At 44.3% G+C, this 21,503-nt stretch overlaps 1 protein-coding gene across 1 annotated transcript in view; it reads left to right on the top strand.

The window, feature by feature from the left end:
* CD101 (CD101 molecule) overlaps positions 1 to 21,503 on the top strand; it is a 37,719-nt gene that overhangs the window by 9,889 nt on the left and 6,327 nt on the right. Inside the window, exons 2-8 of the mRNA XM_017524182.2 lie at positions 242 to 622; positions 1,945 to 2,361; positions 4,117 to 4,503; positions 8,089 to 8,472; positions 9,152 to 9,556; positions 13,532 to 13,942; positions 17,404 to 17,799. Coding sequence (XP_017379671.1) covers positions 242 to 622; positions 1,945 to 2,361; positions 4,117 to 4,503; positions 8,089 to 8,472; positions 9,152 to 9,556; positions 13,532 to 13,942; positions 17,404 to 17,799 — 2,781 coding nt within the window. The remainder of the gene's footprint in view (positions 1 to 241; positions 623 to 1,944; positions 2,362 to 4,116; positions 4,504 to 8,088; positions 8,473 to 9,151; positions 9,557 to 13,531; positions 13,943 to 17,403; positions 17,800 to 21,503) is intronic.

Below are 21,503 nucleotides of genomic sequence, written 5' to 3'. Positions count from 1 at the left end.
AAACTTTTTTTTAAGGGACTGAAGATTACTATGGAAGTTAAAGTTATAAAAGAACAGTTAACTCATCAAACGACTTCACTGCAGCTCAGCCTGAAGAAGACGTTGAACATTTGAGTTGATTATAGCTAATAACCTGCGATCTCATTTACCGGAATTGTCATACAGGGAAATACATAATGTGGTACACTGGGAACTGAGCACTAATCTCTTTTTATCCCTCTTTCTTCCTCCTGCTTGCAAGCTGAGCTCAGCCTTGGCCAGAGAGAAGTAACAGTTCAGAAAGGACCACTGTTTAGAGCTGAAGGTTACCCAGTCAGCATTGGCTGCAATGTGACTGGCCACCAGGGACCTTATGAGCAGCATTTCCAGTGGTCTGTTTACCTGCCGACAGACCCGAGCCAGGAAGTCCAGATCATTAGCACCAAGGATGCTGGCTTCTCTTACGCAGTGTATATGCAGCGCGTGCGAAGTGGAGACATCTACGTGGAGAGGGTCCAGGGCAACTCAGTCATGCTGCACATCTCAAAGCTCCAGGTGAAGGATACTGGCGAGTATGAGTGCCACACACCGAACACTGATGAGAAATACTACGGGAGTTACAGTGCAAAGACTAGTCTAATTGGTAAGCTGCTTGTCCACTTCTGCTAGCCAGTCCCTAAGAAGCCAGAGTCTCTGTCATCACAGTGTCTTGCAATATGACATGACTTTACATTGTTCCATTTTCTTTGAGAAAAGAGCCCATGTACCCCTGTGGCTATTTTGGAGATAGATCACAAGAGGGTATCTCATATTCTCTAAAATCATCTGTTTCTTTTTCTCAGTTACCTTTGCCATCAAGATTTAGTTGGCGAGTGGTTTTCCCAAGGCCTTGTCCACAGCTGTCCATAGGTTGCTAATAGCAACAGCATTCAACAAAGCTATGAGAGTTCTCCTTGTGTTGTCTTTGCTTGGAGGGAGAACAGTAATTTGACAAGAGAACTGGTATCTTAGGTAATAAGTCATTAACTTGGAAATGATTATTCTCAAATTACCATTCTCTAGCATATTTAGATATTGGGAAAGGGTCATAATCCTTGTAATTGTCACTTTGTCCCTTTGTCTGGAATATCTATCACCCCCTTTTCAGCTTAGCAAACTCCTACATGTACTTCAGGACCCAGCTTAGATATTACCTTTACCTCTTCTGTGGAACTCATCTTGACGGCTTGGGCAGAATTCTCACTTTTGCTTCCTTTAGATTGTCTGTTCATACCACTGCTGTCAGCATGCATCCAGTTATATGGTAATTGGCAATTCGTATGCCTCTCTCTCACCACATCCTCAGCTTCTCCTCAGTGGCTAGCACTGAGCAGATGCTCTGTCACATTCTGTCACTCGATTAAATCCAAGTGTTGCTTCTACATAAGCTTAGAAATGTGATTTCATTCTAGGAAAACAAGAATGGCAGGGTAATAAGATGGTTACCAACACCTTAGTAAAGATTGCTTTTGGGCTCCAACTGACACATTTTAACAGATTATTACAGAGCCTTAGAGAGGAACAGGTTAAGGCCAAGGGAGGTGAAGTGGCATCCCCAAGTCCATGTAGTAGGGATGGATTTGGGATCAGAATCTAAGGTTTCTCTGTCCCAGTGCTTTCTCCCTTCACATACAAGCTCTGTGTCTGAAGAGCTAAATTGGTTACAGCTTATGCTAATGAAGCAAAGTGAGGGTCAACACATCGGTGAGACATTTGCTTTGCCAAGTTCTGTAGACTGTACATAGATGCCAATGTTCCCACTGGCAATAGGGAAAGCATATGGACAGGAAAGCATATGGAGAGGCAGAAAATCAACTCAAAGTCTGTGTGCTTTACATATGGAGGCTCGGGGTGCCATTTTCACCTAAGGAGGCCCACCGGACAAGCACTGGGCAGACCATTTTATTATCATTCCTTCGTTTCCAGTTATTCCAGATACCCTCTCTGCCACCATGCGTTCTCAGACTCTCAGTAAGGAAGAAGGTGAGCCATTAACCCTCACGTGTGAGGCATCCAAAGCCACAGCCCAACATACACACCTCTCTGTCACCTGGTACCTAATGCAGGAAGGAGGAGGAAGCCAAGCCACGGAGATTATTTCTCTCTCCAAAGATTTTGTATTGATCCCTGGGCCCTTGTATACAGAGAGGTTTGCAGCCAGTGACATACGACTCAACAAGCTGGGGGCCTCTACGTTCAGGATGTCCATAGAGAGGCTCCGGCCCTCGGATCAGGGCCAGCTGTTCTGTGAGGCAACGGAATGGATTCAGGATCCAAATGAAAGCTGGATGTCCATCACGAAAAAGCAGACAGATCAAACCACTCTGAGGATCCAGCCAGCAGGTAATCATCTTCCTAGGAAATTCACTGGATTAGGTAGTGGGGATTTATGAAATATCTTTTAATTTTTGTTCTAATCTTTCGTTGGCTCTAAAAAAAATTGGTTAGAAAGTTTGATTTGATTTTGCATTTTTGTCATCTGAGAAGCATACCAAAGAGGGAGGATATTCAGTTTTGGCTCTGCCCACAGATTCTTTATGAGATAAGGTCTACTCCATGGTTAGATCAATTTCACAAGTCAGCCATGGAAGTAGTTTTGTTACCATTTTTGCAGCCTCTGTGTTTGCACATGAGCTAATTTAATCCTGACAACCACCCTGTGAGGCAAGAAGTTGAGTCCCCATTTTAAAAATGAGGACTCCGAGCCTCAGACATGCTGGATGTGCTGCCTATGCCCACCCAGCTGGTGAGAGCAGGGCTGGCATTCAAAGAGAGGCCTGTCTCTCTCCAAAGCCCACTCACCACAGGCGGCTGGGCCTCAAAGTAGCTCCAGTTTCCAACATGAAGCCTTGTCTTCAGCGGTGACGGGATTTTCTTCCACCTGTCCCCTTTCCCAATTTGGAATGCAGTCACTTGCTTTTTTTTATTATTTTTTGATTTTTAAAAAAATTTTAAGAGACAGGATCTTGTTATGTTGCCAGGCTAACCTTGAACTCCTGGGCTCAAGCAATCTTCCCGCCTCGGCCTCCCAAAGGGCTGGGATTTCAGGCATGAGCCGCCACACCCAGCCTGCTGTCACTTTTCATAATCCTTTGGCATTTTTGTCAAAACAAGTAGAAAGGCTTTGTCTGTGATTCCTGGTCTCTCCCTATAGGCTCTTGTGGTTGCTAAGCCATTGCTAAATGGTACTGTATACCCATTGCTAAGAGCAATGATCCAATGGTGAATCATTAAAGTTTTTTCTTTATTAAAAAGAGTGATATTGTGTTCCACTTAAAGTTGTCCCATTGGTCTCAGGTATCCAAGTTACATTCATGAGTCCTATGTAGCCATATCACAGTGTTTTCTAACTTGAGAAAATTCTGGATATTCTTAGCAAAAAAAGAGAGGAAGAAATAATAATTTATAGCAATTCTGTGTAAAATATTTAATTTAATATATATAGTATTTAATGCAGTATACAGTATTTTATTTTATTTTATTTTGTTTTCTGGAGACGGGGTTTTGCTCTTGTTGCCCAGGCTGGAGTGCAGTGGCACGATCTTGGCTCACTGCAACCTCCGCCTCCAGGATTCAAGTGATTTCCCTGCCTCAGCCTCCCTAGCAGCTAGGATTACAGGCACGCGTCACCACAGTCAGCTAATTTTTTGTATTTTTAGTAGAGACAGGGTTTCACTGTGTTAGCCAGGCTGGTCTTGAGCTCCTGACCTCAGGCGATCCACCCACCTCAGCCTCCCAAAGTGCTTACAGGCGTAAGCCACTGTGCCTGATTCCAATATTTTATTTTTTAATTTAAAAAGCATAGATTACTGTATGCCTCAGATGTTTGTGCATACATCTTGCTTCCTAGGAGTGCATTCAGAAAACCATGGGTACTGTTGTTTCTGGGTGATTTAATTTAAGGAAGAGTCATGAGGATTTTTTACTCTAAGGATTTTTCTTTTTTTTTTTTTTTTGGTTCCCCTACCACTATAGAACTGAGCTCCCTCAGAAAATGTGATCCCTGTAGGATCCTTACAGGGGGTGTCATCTCTCTCTGGTACTGAAAGGACAGAGACAATAGGCTCTCTAAATACCTGCCTTGTTTTTGTTTCCCAGGGAGAGATTTTCAAGTCAGCATTACAGCTGACAGCTTGTTTGCTGAAGGGAAACCCTTAGAACTGGTTTGCCTGGTTGTAGGCAGTGGTCGTGACCCACAGCTTCAAGGCATCTGGTTCTTCAATGGGACTGAAATTGCTCACATTGATGCTGGTGGAGTCCTGGGCCTGAAGAATGACTACAAAGGAAGAGCAAGTCAAGGAGAGCTCCAGGTTTCAAAGTTAGGCCCCAAGGCTTTCTCTCTCAAGATCTTCTCTCTGGGCCCAGAGGATGAAGGCACCTACGGATGTACGGTAGCAGAGGTCATGAAAACACGCACAGGTTCCTGGCAGGTGCTTCAGAGAAAGCAGTCACCAGACAGCCACGTGCACCTGAAGAAGCCAGCAGGTATGTGAAGTCAAGAGCAGACATGCATTGGGCTGCTTTCAGGTCCCGTCTTGTCCATAGAAGACGCCTTCGTGGATACAGCAGGGATCTTTGTGAAGAGCAGGTTTCCATCAGATCACATCGGAGGTGGAGTGGAGTGGAGTGAAGGAAGGCACCCAAGCTAGCTGGAGACCCGAGTCCTATTTTGAGTTATTAGGCGAGCTGCGACCACGAACACACCACTTTATGTCTCTCAGTCTCAGCTCCCTCATCTGTAAAATGATGGCACACATCTAGATGGTCTTGAAGTTCCTTCTTGCTGTCTTAGAGTCTATTTATTTTTTGTTCTAATTTTTATATATTAGATATTTCTTAAAGCAGAGAACACCTGTATTAATGAAGCCCTCTGCCTTCGTGTGTGTGTGTGTGTGTGTGTGTGTGTGTGTGTGTGTGTGGTGTGTGACAGAGAGCGAGAGTGAGAAAGAGACAGAGAGAGACATAGGTTAAGAGTAAACAGCTACGCTTTGCCCTCCTTCCTGGGGAATGAACACCCATGCTATCCTACCTCAAGACTCCGCTGGCATCATTCAGTTGCCTTCTGTTAATCCCCTACTGTGTTAACCTGGTATGGGAAATACTACTTAGTCAAAATTCTGACTCACAGTTAAGAAACGAAAAGGTAATTGATAGTGGGCAGACTCCATCCTCTGCATTTTGCTGTGATGTGGTGAGACTCCGGTCTTAATGGTTCTGAGTGTCTGCATGTACAGAACTGAGGAAGCCACTCAGCTCACCTTTACTTCATGAAGGTTGGGTGACCTTAAACATGTTTGAATAGTCAGTGCCTTTTGTGTGGAGAAAAACAGACAAATCTACAATAATATAAGGATTCACTAGGCTGGGTTTAAATTCAAAGTCCAGAAAGATTAATTGCCCACAAGCAACAACAACAACAAAATTTAATATTTTAAATTTTAAAAAACTGAGCTAAAAATAAAGATGTCCTTGTTGCACTGACTTGTTGGAGACATCTCCAAAGATGGAGACATGTCCTTTCCATTTCTCCAATAAGCCACTTACTAGGAATGAAGATGAACAGCCCCGGCCTTGACGGGCAGCCCAGGAAGTGTGTTGGTGTTCGTTTTCACACTAAACATTTGGTCTGACTTTCTAGAGTTAAGGAAACACAATATAGGTAGGTTTAAATAGTTATGCAGAGATAAATCTCTGCTTTATGCATCTCAGACTTCTCTAGAACATATCTGCAGGCTTTTGTAAACCTGGTATGTGGGAATTTCACCCAAAGATGTACTTCAGGGTACACAGCTGATCATCCTATCGATAAGGTCATCTTCCAAAACTAAAAATAGTTCTTTGTACAGGCTAGAGTCTACACTGGGCTTACTATGTAGACCCAGGAAAAGTTATTAGCAAATTTACAAATGCTGTTTAGCATTCTGCTTTCAAAGTCAAACGTTACTTGAAGTATTAACAACATTTTATTATTTATGAATATTTTAATCACCTATTACCACTGTGAATGTATAACTTACACACATTTCGTAAGTTTATTACTTCTTACCAAAAGGCAGTAATGACCGCAATGAACTAAGGAAATCCCATTTTTAAAAAATGAGGTTAGTTTAAACTAATCATCTTGGTTACGTTAAAGTGATGAGAATATGAGTAATAATTTCTCCTCCAATTTCTAAACTTCAGTTATGAGTCTATTTTTAACTTGAAAAAAATTAAATTTGAAAGCAGATTTTCTCTTTTTAAAAACATATTTATGGACATTAACCTTCCTTCTGCCTTTGTTACTTATGTATATGTATGCATAAAACAGCCAAAGACTGAACTCCTTCCTCCGCAGGGAAGAACAATTTGCAAATTCATTTAGATCCTATTTAGATTTCTAATGCCAGTTCTATTTTATTTTCCTCTTTTGCTTTGAATTGCCTCTGCTTTTGCCAGTGCCTGTCATTAAACACTAACGCTAGCAGCTAACCTTTTCTAAGTACTTTCCCTAGCCATCCAGGCTAAGCGCTTTGCATGTGCTGTTTGTTCAGTCTTCTTAACAATGCAGCAAGGTGAGCCCTATTATTATCTTCATTTTTACAGGAAAGAAAACTGAGGCTCAGAGAGGTCACATATGTTGCCCAGGGCAATTCTGACTAAAGGAGCCGTGGCCTTAAATGAGTGCTGTGCTGTCTCAGATGTACGATCTCCTGCTGTATCTCTACACTGCTCACAAAGCAGCCAGGACAAGACCTTGCAGAATTAATGGTTGTTGAATGAATGTGTTTGTTGAATGATGACTTGGATTTCCCATCTGGGATCCAGATTTACATTTATGGTTTTACACTGTAGTTTAGACATAAGAAGCTTCTCTGTCTACAACAACGTGTGTGTTTGTGTGTATGTGTATTGTATGTATATATATACATGTATTTTTCTTTTCTTTTTTTTTATTATTTTTTTTTTTGAGACGGAGTTTCGCTCTTGTTGCCCAGGCTGGAGTGCAATGGCGCGATCTCGGCTCACCGCAACCTCCGCCTCCTGGGTTCAGGCAATTCTCCTGCCTCAGCCTCCTGAGTAGCTGGGATTACAGGCATGCGCCACCATGCCCAGCTGATTTTTTGTATTTTTAGTAGAGACGGGGTTTCACCATGTTGACCAGCATGGTCTCGATCTCTTGACCTCGTGATCCACCCGCCTCGGCCTCCCAAAGTGCTGGGATTACAGGCTTGAGCCACCGCGCCCGGCCTATACATGTATTTTTCTAAGTAATTGTTTTTTATGGTAGTATTGTGAACAGAGATATAATTAACAATGTTTCTTCCTTGTTCAAAACACATGCTAAACCAATTAGATTGACTAGAGAAAGATAAGGAAGAGGAAGACCATTTTGAACTCTGAAGGTCCAAATTCTAAAAAACTAAACATTGAAGTAAACACAGCTTTATTACTTTCAGGTTCTTATATATACCCTAATTAATATAATAAAATGGTCCCAGATGTTTGCCCAACTAGATATTCTTAAGGAAGAGTTGATTTAACAAACTAAGAAAAAAATATGTGCAAGTGATAAATTGTTTAAGTAAGCTGAGTGCAGTGGCTCAATCCTGTAATCCCAGCCCTTTGAGAGGCTGAGGCAGGAGGATTGCTTGAGGCCAGAAGTTCAATACCAGCCTGGGTAACAAAGAGAGATCCTATCTCTACAAAAATTTTAAAAATTAGCCAGCATGGTTGCGGGTGCCTGTAGTCCCAGCTATTGAGGCAGGAGGATGGCTTAAGCCAAGGAGTGTGAGGTTGTCATGTTAAGATCGCAGTGCTGTGTTCCAGCCCGCACAGCACAGCAAGACCCAGCTTCAGAAATCAATAAATTGTTTAAGGGTAAATACATTCTCCAATATTCTTTCTGCTATCTTGTTTCCACTAATTAAATGTTTGGCAAATCTTTCGCCTGAGCGTGGTGCAAGAGGAAACAGCCTGATTTGACTTGTCACAAACTAGTCAAGTCCTAATTAATGAGATTTCAGTGTATTTTAGAAAATTTCTAATTTATCTAAAACAGTTTTTTCTTCTATAATCTGTAACCCACAGCAAGAAGTGTGGTCATGTCTACCAAGAACAAGCAGCAAGTTGTATGGGAAGGAGAGACGCTCACCCTTCTCTGCAAGGCCAGTGGAGCTGAAAGTTCCCTGTCTGTGACCTGGTGGCACATCCCACGGGACCAGACACAGCCCGAGTTTGTGGCTGGCATGGGGCAGGACGGCATCGTGCAGCTGGGCGCCTCCTATGGGGGACCCAGTTACCAGGGCAACGCAAGGCTGGAGAAAGTAGACTGGGCCACCTTCCAGCTGGAGATCACCTTCCCTGCCATCACAGACAGCGGCACTTACGAATGTAGAGTATCTGAAAAGTCTCGGAACCCGGCCAGAGATCGGAGCTGGGCTCAGAAGATTTCAGTTACTGTCAAATCTCTGGGTAAGTGTCCAAGAAAATCCTTTCCTGCACCTGTATATCAGTCGATTCATTCTGCAGTGGAATTGGATTGCGTGTTATCCTGAATCCCCCAGTTATGGTATGTGTACCCTAGGACACAGAGCATAGTTTACGGCTACGCTGTCTGTCAATTTTTAAAGTTTCTTCATCTTTGTAAAGATCGCCTTTAGAGTGCAACTTGTAGATTGCTGTTGGAGGTGAACAACAAAATTCTATGAATCAGCTTATAGACGAATATGGCTGAGCCTTATACCTTCTGGTTTTTGACAGCTGCAGCCCGGGGATTGCAGAGCCCGTTGGGGCATGTGCAAAAGCGTTCTGATACTGCACCCACGCACGGGGTAAGGGAAGGAGGCCAGACCACCGGGGTAGGGAGTGCTCCACCCACTCAGGAGCAGCAGCTGTCTAAGTAGCACACTGGAGAAACACTGCCTAGTTGTTGTGGCTGCTGGGAACAGTCTTAGAAGAGGGTCAACTTTGCAAAACTGAGGTCAGAGTTCAGGGCAGACTACTGTGAATCAACTTCTACTCTACAAAATATGAAACTCCAAATGTACAAATGCAGGGTCCTACTAGAAGAGTTGGCAACTAGAAGAACTTGAAAGTGCTGTATTTTAATCTGGTAAATATATTAGAAGTTGTGTCTCACTTTTTCTTCTAGAGTCAAGTTTACAAGTTAGTCTGGTGAGCCGTCAGCCGCAAGTGATGTTAACCAACACCTTTGACCTGACCTGCATAGTGGGGGCCGGTTACTCTGACCTCAAGGTGCCACTCACCGTGACCTGGCAGTTCCAGCCAGCTAGCTCTCACAACTTCCACTTGCTTATTCAAATCACCCACAACGGCACTATTGAATGGGGGGATCTCCCATCCCGGTTCCATAAGAAGACGAAAGTTTCACAGTCTTTATTTCGTTCACAACTCCTAATCCATGATGCCACTGAGGAAGAGACAGGAGTGTATCAGTGTAAAGTGGAAGTTTATGACAGAAATTCCCTACACAACAGCCGCCCCCCAAGGGCTTCTGCCATCTCTAACCCGCTGAGGATAGCCGTCACTTTACCAGGTAAGTGTGACTTGAAATTCACCTCTGCTTTAAAAACAAATAGCATTCCTCCCATTTTGGATAAGTTATAAAAATAAAACATAAAACGACCTTCTCCCGTATTTGTTCTGTCTATGTAAGCACCACATGATGAAGGATAGACAGGTTAACATTGAGTTAGTATGCACGGGATGGCCACACTGGTTGTTAAAACATTGAAATACTTTCCACGTTGGCTCATTGCTGCTGTGTCCCTTCCCCATTTTCCCATAAGTTCCCACCACCCAGCAACTAAAGGGTACCACGTGGCACAGCGGGTGGTAGGGATACTGTAAATTCCATTGGCATACATCCTACTTATTCGTAAGGTGTTAATGTATAAGTCAGAGAATTTATTATTACAGTCAAAAATAATCCACCTCGTCACCCAGTGATAGAGCACAGGAGTTAAAGGTGAGACACCACCTAGGCAGAGCTCTGCTGTGTCACGTATCTTCTCTCTCATAGCTTGCATCCTCTTAGGACAGAGTGATGGAGAGACGGTGAAGTCATTTAGATCTGACAGTCACTGGGCAGCCGAACAGCTCTGGATGAGCCACTTAATCTGCTCAAGGCCTAGTGATCTGATCTGTAAATTGTTAATGTGCAATTTAAATGTGGTGCCGTATATAACATGCTGAGTACCTGACACGCCAAGATGACGCTCAAATGTGGTCGCTGTCATTATTCTCTCTGCTGCTCTGCAACATTTTTGGTGATAGTAATGATCCTCTTGTTCATGAATTCATGCCTTAATTATTCCTCTCTGTGGTATTTGCAATTGCTGACCCAATCTGTCTTCTTGGAACTTCTTTTTTCCTTGGCACCATGACACAAGATTTTTCTCCTCTGCTGATTTATTCTTTAAAGAAAACAATTTCTCTGGATTTTATTCTCAGCTAGGCTCTTTTTTCATTCTATACACTCTCCTGTGGTGGACTCATCCCTGCCTGTGGATACAACCTGTATGTTCACAACTCCCAAATTCATTATCTTGACCAATTTCTCTTCTGGTCTCCAGACTCATATATCCGACTGTCTCTAGGACATGTCTGCACTCGTTATGTCAAAACATAAACCTACCATTGTTATCCAAAGCTATTCCTTCTACATTTCCCCTTATGTCCCCACTGCCCACCAGTGACCCAAGTTGAAAACCTGAGTCATCACAACTCTCATATTCACCTCGTAACTAAACACCCATAGTGTGACATGCAAGGTCCTTTATCATCTGATACATTTGTGTCTTTCCAGCATCTTCTTCAACTTTCCATCTTGAATTTGAGCTTCAGCCATACTGAATTACTTGCAGCTCCTCAAGAGTCCATGTTGCCTCTCAGTTTCAAAGTCTTTTGTCAAGTTGCATCTTTTGTGTGGAAATAAATCCTTAACCTTTTCTCCATCAGAATAATTCCTATAAACCCTTAAGACTCAGCTCAGAGCTATCTCCTCCTGGAAGTCTCCCCTCACTCCTGTATTTGGGCTAGGAGACCCTGCTGTGTGCTCTGAGGGCCACTTCTACATACCTCTCTGTCTTACATGGGTGAGATGAGGGACATGAAGAACAAAAATTTTACACTGAGGCCAGGCATGGTGGCTGATGCCTGTAATCCCAGCACTTTGGGAGGGGAAGGCAGGCAGATCACCTGAGATCAGGAGTTCGAGACCAGCCTGGCCAACATTGTGAAACCCAGTCTCTACTAAAAAGACACAAATTGGCCGGGCGCGGTGGCTCAAGCCTGTAATCCCAGCACTTTGGGAGGCCGAGGCGGGTGGATCACGAGGTCAAGAGATCGAGACCATCCTGGTCAACATGGTGAAACCCCGTCTCTACTAAAAATACAAAAAATTAGCTGGGCATGGTGGCACGTGCCTGTAATCCCTTACTAAGGAGGCTGAGGCAGGAGAATTGCCTGAACCCAGGAGGCGGAGGTTGCGGTGAGCCGAGATCGCGCCATTGCACTCCAGCCTGGGTAACAAGAGCGAAACTCCGTCTCAAAAAAAAAAAAAAAAAAAAAAAAAAAAAAAAAAAAAAAAAAAAAAAAAAAAAAGACACAAATTAGTCAGGTGTGGTGGCATGCTCCTGTAGTCCCAGCTACTCAGGAGGCTGAGGCACAAGAATCACTTGAGCACAGGAAGTGGAGGTTGCAGCGAGCTGAGATCACGCCACTGCACTCCAGCCTGGGTGACAGAGCAAAACTCCATTTCAAACAAAACAAAACATCCAAAAAATTCACACTGAGAAGGTTTCCCAAGACTTATTTCAGCTGCACGTTCTAAATGTGGAAGACAGCGATTAGGGCAAATACCACTGTGCTGTGGTGGAATGGCTCCTGTTTACAAATGGCATTTGGTACCATCTCTAAGCCCCTGTCCCTGTAAGTGTCTCCCGTAGACTGTGAGCCACTGAGGGGAGATACCCACAGGGGCTAGAATTGTCTGTGTACTTCATAAAGAAGAGAACCTACTGGCAACATCAGTACACAGTTACAAAAGTAGAGTGGGGTGATGTGGGCAAGAAGTTAGAAGAAGGTTTCGGAACAAGGATTGTCACTCATCTTTCTGACAAGGCAGAAAAGCTGCTGAGGTCAAAGATTAGTTGACTCCCTATCCATATGATGTTCCCACAGTTAAGTGGCTACAAAGACACACACAGTTCTAATCACCCATGTACAGCTGCCTTTTGTTTACCTGTGGTTGAAGGCAGATACAACTAGAGTTTGGAAATTGTGAACCCAGGAGTACTCTGGATAGTAAATACACAGACACAGCATTCATGGGGCCACTTTCTCCCAATCCGTTATATGAAGTACAACAGAAGAGATGCTTGTGCTTAAATACTGAAGCATTATCCTGTGGAAGAGAGATGCTGGGCTTGTCTGTGTGACACTCCCTCTGCCACGCCACCCCTCCCAGGCACAGGTAGAACTGGGACTAGTGGATGGAAGTGATGAAGAGATAAAATTCAGCCTGATGTCAGAAAGTATTCTGTAGTGGCAGTCCCAAAGTGCTGGGATTACAGGCATGAGCCACCATGCCTGGCCTCAGTGTAAAATTTTTGTTCCTCATGTCCCTCATGTCACTCATGTAAGACAGAGGTATGTAGAAGTGGCCATCAGAACACACAGCAGGGTCTCCTAGCCCAAATACAGGAGTGAAGGACATAACTCTGGAGGACATAACTTCCTGGGGAACATAGCTCTGAGCTGAATCTTAAGGGTTTATAGGAATTATTCTGATGGAGAAGAGGTTAAGGATTTATTTCCACATAAGAGATGCAACTTGAAATGCAACTCGAGACCAGCCTGGCCAACATAGTGAAACCTAGTCTTTACTGAAAAGACACAAATTAGCCAGGCGTGGTGGCGTGCGCCTGTAGTCCCAGCTACTCAGGAGGCTGAGGCACAAGAATCACTTAAGCACAGGAGGTGGAGGCTGCATTGAGCCGAGATCACGCCACTTCACTCCAGCCTGGGTGACAGAGCAAGACTCCATTTCAAACAAAACAAAGCATCCAAAAACTTCACACTGAGAAGGTTTCCCAAGACTTATTTCAGCTGCACATTCTAAATGTGGAAGACACTGATCTTGTATACAACTTGAGATGCAACGCAAGGCTTTGAAAGTGAGAGGGAACATGGACCCTTGAGGAGCTGCAAGTAATTCAGTGTGGCTGAAGCTCAAATTCAAGATGGAAAGTTGAAGGAGAAGATGCTGGAAAGACACAAATGTACCAGATGATAAAGGACCTTGCATGTCACACTATGGGATGGAATGGGCTGCCTTGTCAGCTAGCGATGTTGTTCAAAAGCTGAATGAGCAGTGAGCAGGTGACTGTAGAGGGGGTTCGCCTATATGATGGCGGGAGGATGTAGTGTCATACTTCACCTCTAACATCTCTACTGCCTTAACTTTGTATTTCCTAGCAAAGTAACTGTTTTCATTTTTTAAATTTAGAGAGCAAGCTAAAAGTGGATTCAAGGAGTCAAGTCCAGGAGCTTGCCATCAACTCCAATACTGATATAGAATGTAGCATCCTGTCCCGGTCCAGCGGAAACCTTCAGTTAGCCATTATTTGGTATTTTTCTCCTATTTCCACTAATGCCTCCTGGCTAAAGATCCTGGAGATGGACCAAACCAACGTTATAAAGATCGGGGATGAATTTCACACCCCACGGAGAAAACAAAAATTTCATACTGAGAAGGTTTCCCAAGACTTATTTCAGCTGCACATTCTGAATGTGGAAGATAGTGATCAGGGCAGATACCACTGTGCTGTGGAGGAATGGCTCCTGTCTACAAATGGCACTTGGCACAAGCTTGGAGAAAAGAAGTCAGGACTAACAGAACTGAAACTCAAGCCCACAGGTAAACTTTGTGAGTGTGTCCTCACAATGTCTTTCTGTCTGGTGGCTGTTTTCTCTTGGGGAGCTGTTCTATGGAGTGATTATGTGGAAGTAAAAATATGACCTAAAGTCATAGGAACAAATGACTGCAGAACCGGTAGTCCAACAGAGGAAGGGAGGTCACTTAAGGTGATTCAATCTGAGGTTTTGGGGAGCTTGGACAGGAGCAAAATCCTTTGACTGGTTTGCTTCTCAGCCTGGCAGCCTGGTCCATGCAGCTACCCAGGGTGTCGTATCTCCAGATCTCTATAATAACAAGCTGTGTCATTCCAGTGGGGCTCTACTGTAATTTGGCAAAGAAAGAGTAATACGAAGCATATTTCTCCCACTGTGAACAGAAACTGCACAACTCTATGGAGATGTGTGGAGAAATTGCTTCGCAACATTTAGCTGCCTAAACATAAGGCAAATAAGAGTAGTTAACTGTTGGAATGGCTTACTGAGGGAGTCTCCTCTTCCTCAGGAGATCTTTAAAAATGTAATGGAAGTTCCACACTGGTCTAAGGGTGCTGCTGTCTAAACGTGGGCAGGGTTGATTAGGTCTCTCAGCATTGGTTAGGTCACCTTCAGTGTTGGCTAAAATTAAATGAACGTCACAGCCCAGGTTCGGGAACTGGATAAGACCCAGCAGCACAAGGCAGAGAAGTTGATCTAATTTGGTGCTTACAATACTGTTATCAAGGTAATATAAAAAAATGAGATGATAATTAAGCATTACTATGTATTAGGCAATGGAGTACAAAGATAAAGAAGGCACAGGCCTGGCCCTTAGGGAGCTCCCAGTCCGCGGGGACAACAAGGGCAAAATAGCCGATTGGTGCAGCGGGGTCTCTTCCTGCCCTCTGGCTTCCCTTCTCTATGTCCTTCCAGCCCCTTCTTCTCCCTGCTAAATGTGTGTGTTCCTCAGGGATAATCCTCAGCCTGTTTTGCTTCTTATTCTCTGCTTTCCTCAGAATTGCTTAAACACTGCCCTGGTTTCAACTACCATCTTCTAGATGATAGCTCTGAGATTTTGCGCTTAGCCCGGATCTCCTGAGCTCCAAGCCTTCATAGCCAACTGCCAGCTCTACGTTTCTACTTGGATGCTGCCATACTCAGCATGCCCTAAATTGCACTTGGCATCAATGCCATCTCACCACGCTCCTTTGTACTTCTGCATTTCCCATCTGTGTGATTGGCATTCTGTCTCCCAGGATGCCATACTCTTGACTGCATGTGCCTGCCCCTCTTCAGGAGGCAGCCACTGCCTAGCTCATGTGCTTCCCATGTAGAAATGTGGGCTCCGTGTTGTCAGATCCTTTTGCATATCTACAGTTGCCTAAAATTTTCTTTGATGACATATCCTAGTTTGAGAATGTCCATAACTAATTTCTTTTTTTTTTTTTTTTGAGACAGAGTTTCACTCTTGTTGCCCAGGCTGCAGTGCAATGGCATGATCTCAGCTCACTGCAACCTCTGCCTCCTGGGTTCAAGCGATTCTCCTGCCTCAGCCTCCTGAGTAGCTGTGACTACAGGCACGCGCCACCACACCCGGCTAATTTTTATATTTTTAGTACAGACAGGGTTTCCCCATATTGGTCTCCAACTCCTAACCCCATGATCTGCCCACCTTGGCCTCTTAAAATGCTGGGATTACAGGCGTGGGCACCTCTCCCGGCCCAGTTCCTTTAAAATACTGCAAGTGTCAGGCAGAGCATACCTGTGGGCTAGGCGTGGCTGTGGACTTGCAGTTGTGTACATCATTTAGGGAATGAGTTAACGAAGAGGCCCCAGAAAGATGCTGAGAATGACTGGTCAGGGTTGTAAGAAGGATATTTTCTCTGAGGTTAGAAGAAAATGGACTCCACTGACAAAACCACATAGAGGACAGAAAAGGATTAGAGGGTCCCTCACACTGGAAAATTGGGCCCTGGCCGAGTGTAGTGATGGGATTGGAAGCCAGATCACAATAAAGTAGAAAGTAATTTGAGGCAAGGAAACAGCAACAGTCTCACATGAGCTAATATTCCACGTGCTTCTCCATGAAGGAAATGAGAGAGTAAAGAAGGTAACTAAAAAAGAGAGAATTAATAATTCAGACAGAATTATTATCTTAAAGACAGATTGATAAATGTGTTTGGGCCAGGTGCAGTGGCTCATGCCTATAATCCCAGCACTTTGGGAGGCTAAGGTGGGTGGATCAGTTGAGGTCAGGAGTTCAAGACCAGCCTGGCCAACATGGTAAAATTCCATCTCTACTAAAAATACAAAAAATAGCCAGGCATGATGGTCCATGCCTGTAATTCCAGCTACTTGGGAGTCTGAGGCAGGAGAATCACTTGAACCTGGGAGACAGAGGTTGAGGTGGGATGAGATTGTGCCATTGCACTCCAGCCTGGGTGGCTGAGTGAGACTCCATCTCAAAATAAATAAAATAAAATAAATAAATAAACAAATAAATATGTTTATAGTGGAACTGAAAATGTAATGCACGTTATAATTTCTTTATTTTGTTTGTAACTACTCTGGTGGTCATTCTAAATCCTCACCTGCTGGTTAGCAAGGAGAAAAAAAGTAAATGTCAAGATCTGTTTAAAATTAGTCTAATCCAATCATTTAAATAGTTCCCTTGGATGGTTTTCTAACACTTGCATCAAAATCTTCAGTCTCTCAGATGGCTTCCTCTCTCTCTGTGTCTACACCCAAGATAATATCTGGGTGTATGGGGGAGAGTAATTTGCTAAGAATGAGGAGTACTGGTGGAATACATGGCTTGAGGGAGCTGCTAAAAGTTGTGATGATTGCTTTGGGAAGTAGAGGAGGAGTGAATCAAGGATAAGTAAAAACAGCAGGCAGAGGGCCCCCCAAGAAGCTTCATGGTTTTCAGTGGCAGGGTCCAGCAGGCAAGCGGTTAAAGAAGGGCTAAAGAAGGAAAGAGCCTGGTTTGATTCCTAGTAGAGAATGTCCTGGCAAATGTGAGAGAAAAACAGGGACCAAGGACAAGAATTAGAATGAATGTGGCAAGGTGTGGTGGCTCACGCCTGTAATCCCAATGCTTTGGGAGGCTGAGGTGGGCAGGTCACTTGAAGCCAGGAGTTCAAGACCAGCCTGGCCAGCATGGTGAAACCCTGTCTCTACTAAAAATACAAAAATCAGCTGGCCATGGTGGCACATGCCTGTAATCCCAGCACTTGGGAGGCTGAGGCAGAGGAACTGCTTGAACCCAGGAGTCAGATGTTGCAGTGAGCCGAAATTGTGCCATTGCGCTCCAGCCTGGGTGACAGAGCATAACTGTCTCACAAAATAAAAATAAATAGTAAAATAAAATGAATGCACTGATGTCTAAACAATATAAAATCTTCCCAGTGAGAACTAGATTTTTTCAGAGGTGGTATCCAGTCTGAAAGTCTGCGTTCTCTAACTTTCTGCCATTTTATTTTCTAGGAAGTAAGGTACGTGTCTCCAAAGTGCACTGGACGAAAAATGTGACCGAGCACGGCGAGGTGGCCATCCACTGCAGGCTGGAGAGCGCAGGCAGCTCAGCCGCTCTGTACTCTGTGATGTGGTACTGGAACAGAGAGAACGCTGGAAGTAAAATGCTGGTGCACTTGCAGCATGATGGCTTGCTGGAGTACGGGGAGGAGGGGCTCAGGAGGCACCTGCGCTGTTACCGTTCATCCCCTACAGACTTTGTCCTGGAGCTGCAGCAGGTGGAGATGGAGGCTGCAGGAACGTACTGGTGTAGGGTGGCAGAGTGGCAGCTCCATGGACACCCAAGCAAGTGGGTTAACCAAGCATCTGATGAGTCACAGCAGATGGTGCTCATGGTGCTGCCTTCAGGTAACCAGGGGTTTATCTACTGCGAGCTCACGGTCAGGAGAATATATGGCTCTCCTCTTATGCTCTCCCTCTCAGCTATGTTTTGCTCCTTCTTCAGGCTGAAGACAGTGTTCAGGTTCCCTAAAGAAGATGGTTTTGCTGTCTCTCTCAATAGTAGCTCATTTGAACAGACAAGGTCCACGTGAGGTTTTGGCATAGACACTGAAATATCAGGAGCATCTGACCTGTTCTCTCCTTCTCCTCCCAAACAAAGAAGCCATCAACATATGTCCCTTTAAGTAACCAAATAATATGTGAAACAGGCATCCTTACCCTTGGGCTGACCCTCTAATCTTAGATTGCTGATCGACAGTAGAAGGGGGAACGAGAGATAGGAGACCCGATTGAACCAAAATCAGCTATATCTAAATGCTTCCTGAATCAAAAAATAAAAAACAAACAACAACCCAACTAAACAAACAAATGGAAAGGACCCTTTTTCAATGAAAAAGTGCCAACCCCCTATAAGTGCCAAGAACTCCTTGTCTTTCAACAACCTACCAGAACTTTGACAATGGTGGTCATTCGGTGTGCCTTGTCTAACTGTACCTTGAAAGGCATCCAGGGAGGAAGGGTGCCCTATAAAGTGTATTTCTACGCTTTAGCAAGAAGGGCAGCTACTCCAAGACTGTTGGCCAAAGGGTGGTCTTTCCAAGGGAAGGTCATCCTCCTCAGCTGAGCACTCACGAACTACTTGTTCATAAAAACAAACATTTCTCCAGCTAGACCAGTCAACCTTCCCTGGCGGTCAACGAGCAGGCAGATGTCATAGGCAGCCCATTCTCTCAACCATGTCTTTCTGCTGGGGTTCAGGGAGAAGGGGACAGATGAGCAATAAGCTGAGCTTACTGAGGGAAAGGGCCATTGGAGAAGTAGGGGTGTGGTCTTGGCGCTGGCCACCAGGAAGCGTAAAGGGGAAATCATCAATAAAAGTAACAATCGTAAGACACCAGCTAGCTTTAGTGACACTCCTTAGGAGGAACATAATGCTGTTGAGAACATATGGGAACATCTAAGAACTAGGGGTAGCAGCACCCCAGCCCAGCAGGGCTTCTAGAGGGGAAGTCGAAGCTATCTGATTTGTTTCTTGAGGTGGCCCATCATTGTTTTCTTTGTCCACTCCTCAGCAGAATCTTTCTCCTGAGTGCCAGGCAGAAATGATTTTTCTATCAGCCCTTTTTTTTCCCCAACAATTATAGGAATTCCCGTACTCATGAGCACGTTCCGTTTATGTTTTCCCTCTGGAATTCACAGGCTCTGTAGAATCGGCAGTTTTTGCAATAGAATAAATAGATAAGAACTGTAAAAAGTATATAGTCTGTGATGAAAAGTGTATTCTCCTCTGAGGCGGAGGGGATCCTTCGTAGCATACATATTGTTAATCTCCGTGAGATCCCTGCAAAACAGGTGTATGGTTTTTAAAAGATAAACCTGGAAAGAAAACATTAAAAATTGAGTGGCCTTTGTATTCTTCAGAAAGCATTCGTCATGACAAACTGAGGGTTTTCGGCGTAATGAATGTTGAGGATTGAAATCCCTGTAATGTAGCATCTGGGCTCCTCCACTTGGCTGTTCCTTCCTGGTAGTCAAGGAGGCAGTGTGGGGTGATAAAAAATATCCCAAGGGCTGGAATCAGACAAGCCTAGGCTCCAGTCACAGCTCTACCACCAATACCAGCTATGAAATCATACTCTGGTTACTTTCTGTGCGCCTCAGCTTTCTATAAAATGAAGCTCATAATATAAATGTGTATAAAGTATCCCGTATGGTGTCTGGCACATTACCAGTGCTCAGCAAATGTTATCTCCTTTCCCCTTTATGCTTCCAATACGTCACACATACATATACACACAGGTATACACATACCTACATGTATACATCTATGTGACAAAATAATGGCATTGTTTAATAAATAACCGTATGAGGTCCTGAAGGCACAAAAGTGTGTATGACAGAGTGTGTTCGCACGAGCTTAGAGTCCACTGGGAGTGGACTTTTGAACTGCACTCCACAGTTCAACATCATAGGTGTTTTCAAAGAAGTATTTCCAGTAGGCTATGGCAACAACAGAGGCAGGGCTGCAGTGAAGGGGAAGGTAGGGAGGAGATCTGGAAGATTCTCCAGGGTATGGGGCTCATGAAAAGGAAGAAACGTATTTTGGAAACATGAAAGAGTATGCAAGATGATAATAAGATGTAAAATTTCATGTTATATTGGGGGCACTCCTGGTCATTGAGAATGGCAGAAGCTGCAGCCTCTACGGTACAATGGCAAGAGATGAGACCAGGGAGGTGGGGAAGGTCCAGACAGATCCCAAATGTGTGTACAGTATGAAGCTAAGAAGGAAGGAGTTTACCATGACAGTGATGGAGTGTCACTGAAAAAGTTTAAGCAGGGGAGTGGCATGGTCAGGTTTTCCTTTTAGAAAGTTCCCACATCAAAATGAATTGGAGGCCGGGTGCAGTGGCTCATGCCTGTAATCCCAGCACTTTGGGAGGCCGAGGCGGGCGGATCACCTGAGGTCAAGAGTTCAGGACCAGCCTGACCAACATGGAGAAACCCTGTCTCTACTAAAAACACAAAAAATTAGCCGGGCATGGTGGGGTATGCCTGTAATCCCAGCTACTCAGGAACCGGAGGTTGCAGTGAGCAGAGATCATGCTATTGCACTCCAGCCTGAACAACGAGAGCAAAACTTCGTCTCAAAAAAAAAGAAAGAATTGGAGGGGAGGCCGACACTGTAGGGGAAAGTATATGAAATTGTGAGAGCCCAGCTGGGAAAAGGTAAAGGCCTGAGATAAGGCAGGATGACTACGAAAAGAACAGGCATTAGGTATTAGGAGGTGTGAACGTCAGGATCTAGAGGCTGATTCAACGTTTACAGAGGGCAAATGAGCAGAAAGAGAGAATCAAGGATTAACATTTGGATTCCGGCTTAGATGGATAGTGGGGCCATTCACCAAGCCAGGTAATACACGAGTGGGGTTTGGAGGGGAAGATTAGTTCAGTTTTAAATAAGTTGGGCTGGAATTTAGTTCAGAGTATCTGTGAGTTATTGATAAAGATCTGTCCAATAGACATCAAGACCTGCAAATGGGATCTGCACTAGAGTTGTAGATTAGAAGTGATCCATTGGTAGCCAATAATGGTGCAACGGGTGGAGCTGCTGTTTCTCAGCGGTGGAGAGCCTGTGAAGGAGGCTGATAGGAGTGATGGAGAGCTGGGAAGAGAATCAGGATTTGGTGGTACCACCGACACTAAAGGCAGAGAGGGTATCAAGAGGGTGAGGCGAATTGACAGACTCGGCTCTTGCAAAGAGGTCAAGTAAGGTAACAGTGGGAAAGTATCCATTGGATTTGCCATTATGGGACAATTGCAGAAAAGTAATCAGGGAAGTCAGACTGCAGCAAGTTGAGGAGGGGAGAATGGGCACATCAAGTGCAGATGACTCTCTCATGAGTTTTGATGTCAAGGGGAAGAAAGAAGACAATAAAATGGCAAGAGGTGTCAGCGACAGGGTTTCAGTTCTGCTTATTTTCTGTTTTGGTTTGAAGATGGTACAGACTTGAGCACATTTATGTTTTAGAGGTGAGAAAACCAGGAAGAAAGAAAGAAAAAGAAAAAGAAAGAAGGAAGGAAGGAAGGAAGGAAGGAAGAAGGGAAAG

The sequence above is a fragment of the Cebus imitator genome, unplaced genomic scaffold, assembly GCF_001604975.1.
Source record: "Cebus imitator isolate Cc_AM_T3 unplaced genomic scaffold, Cebus_imitator-1.0 Scaffold32, whole genome shotgun sequence".
NCBI classification, from domain to species: Eukaryota; Metazoa; Chordata; class Mammalia; order Primates; family Cebidae; genus Cebus; species Cebus imitator.
This window is presented reverse-complemented; position numbering and strand designations above follow the sequence as displayed.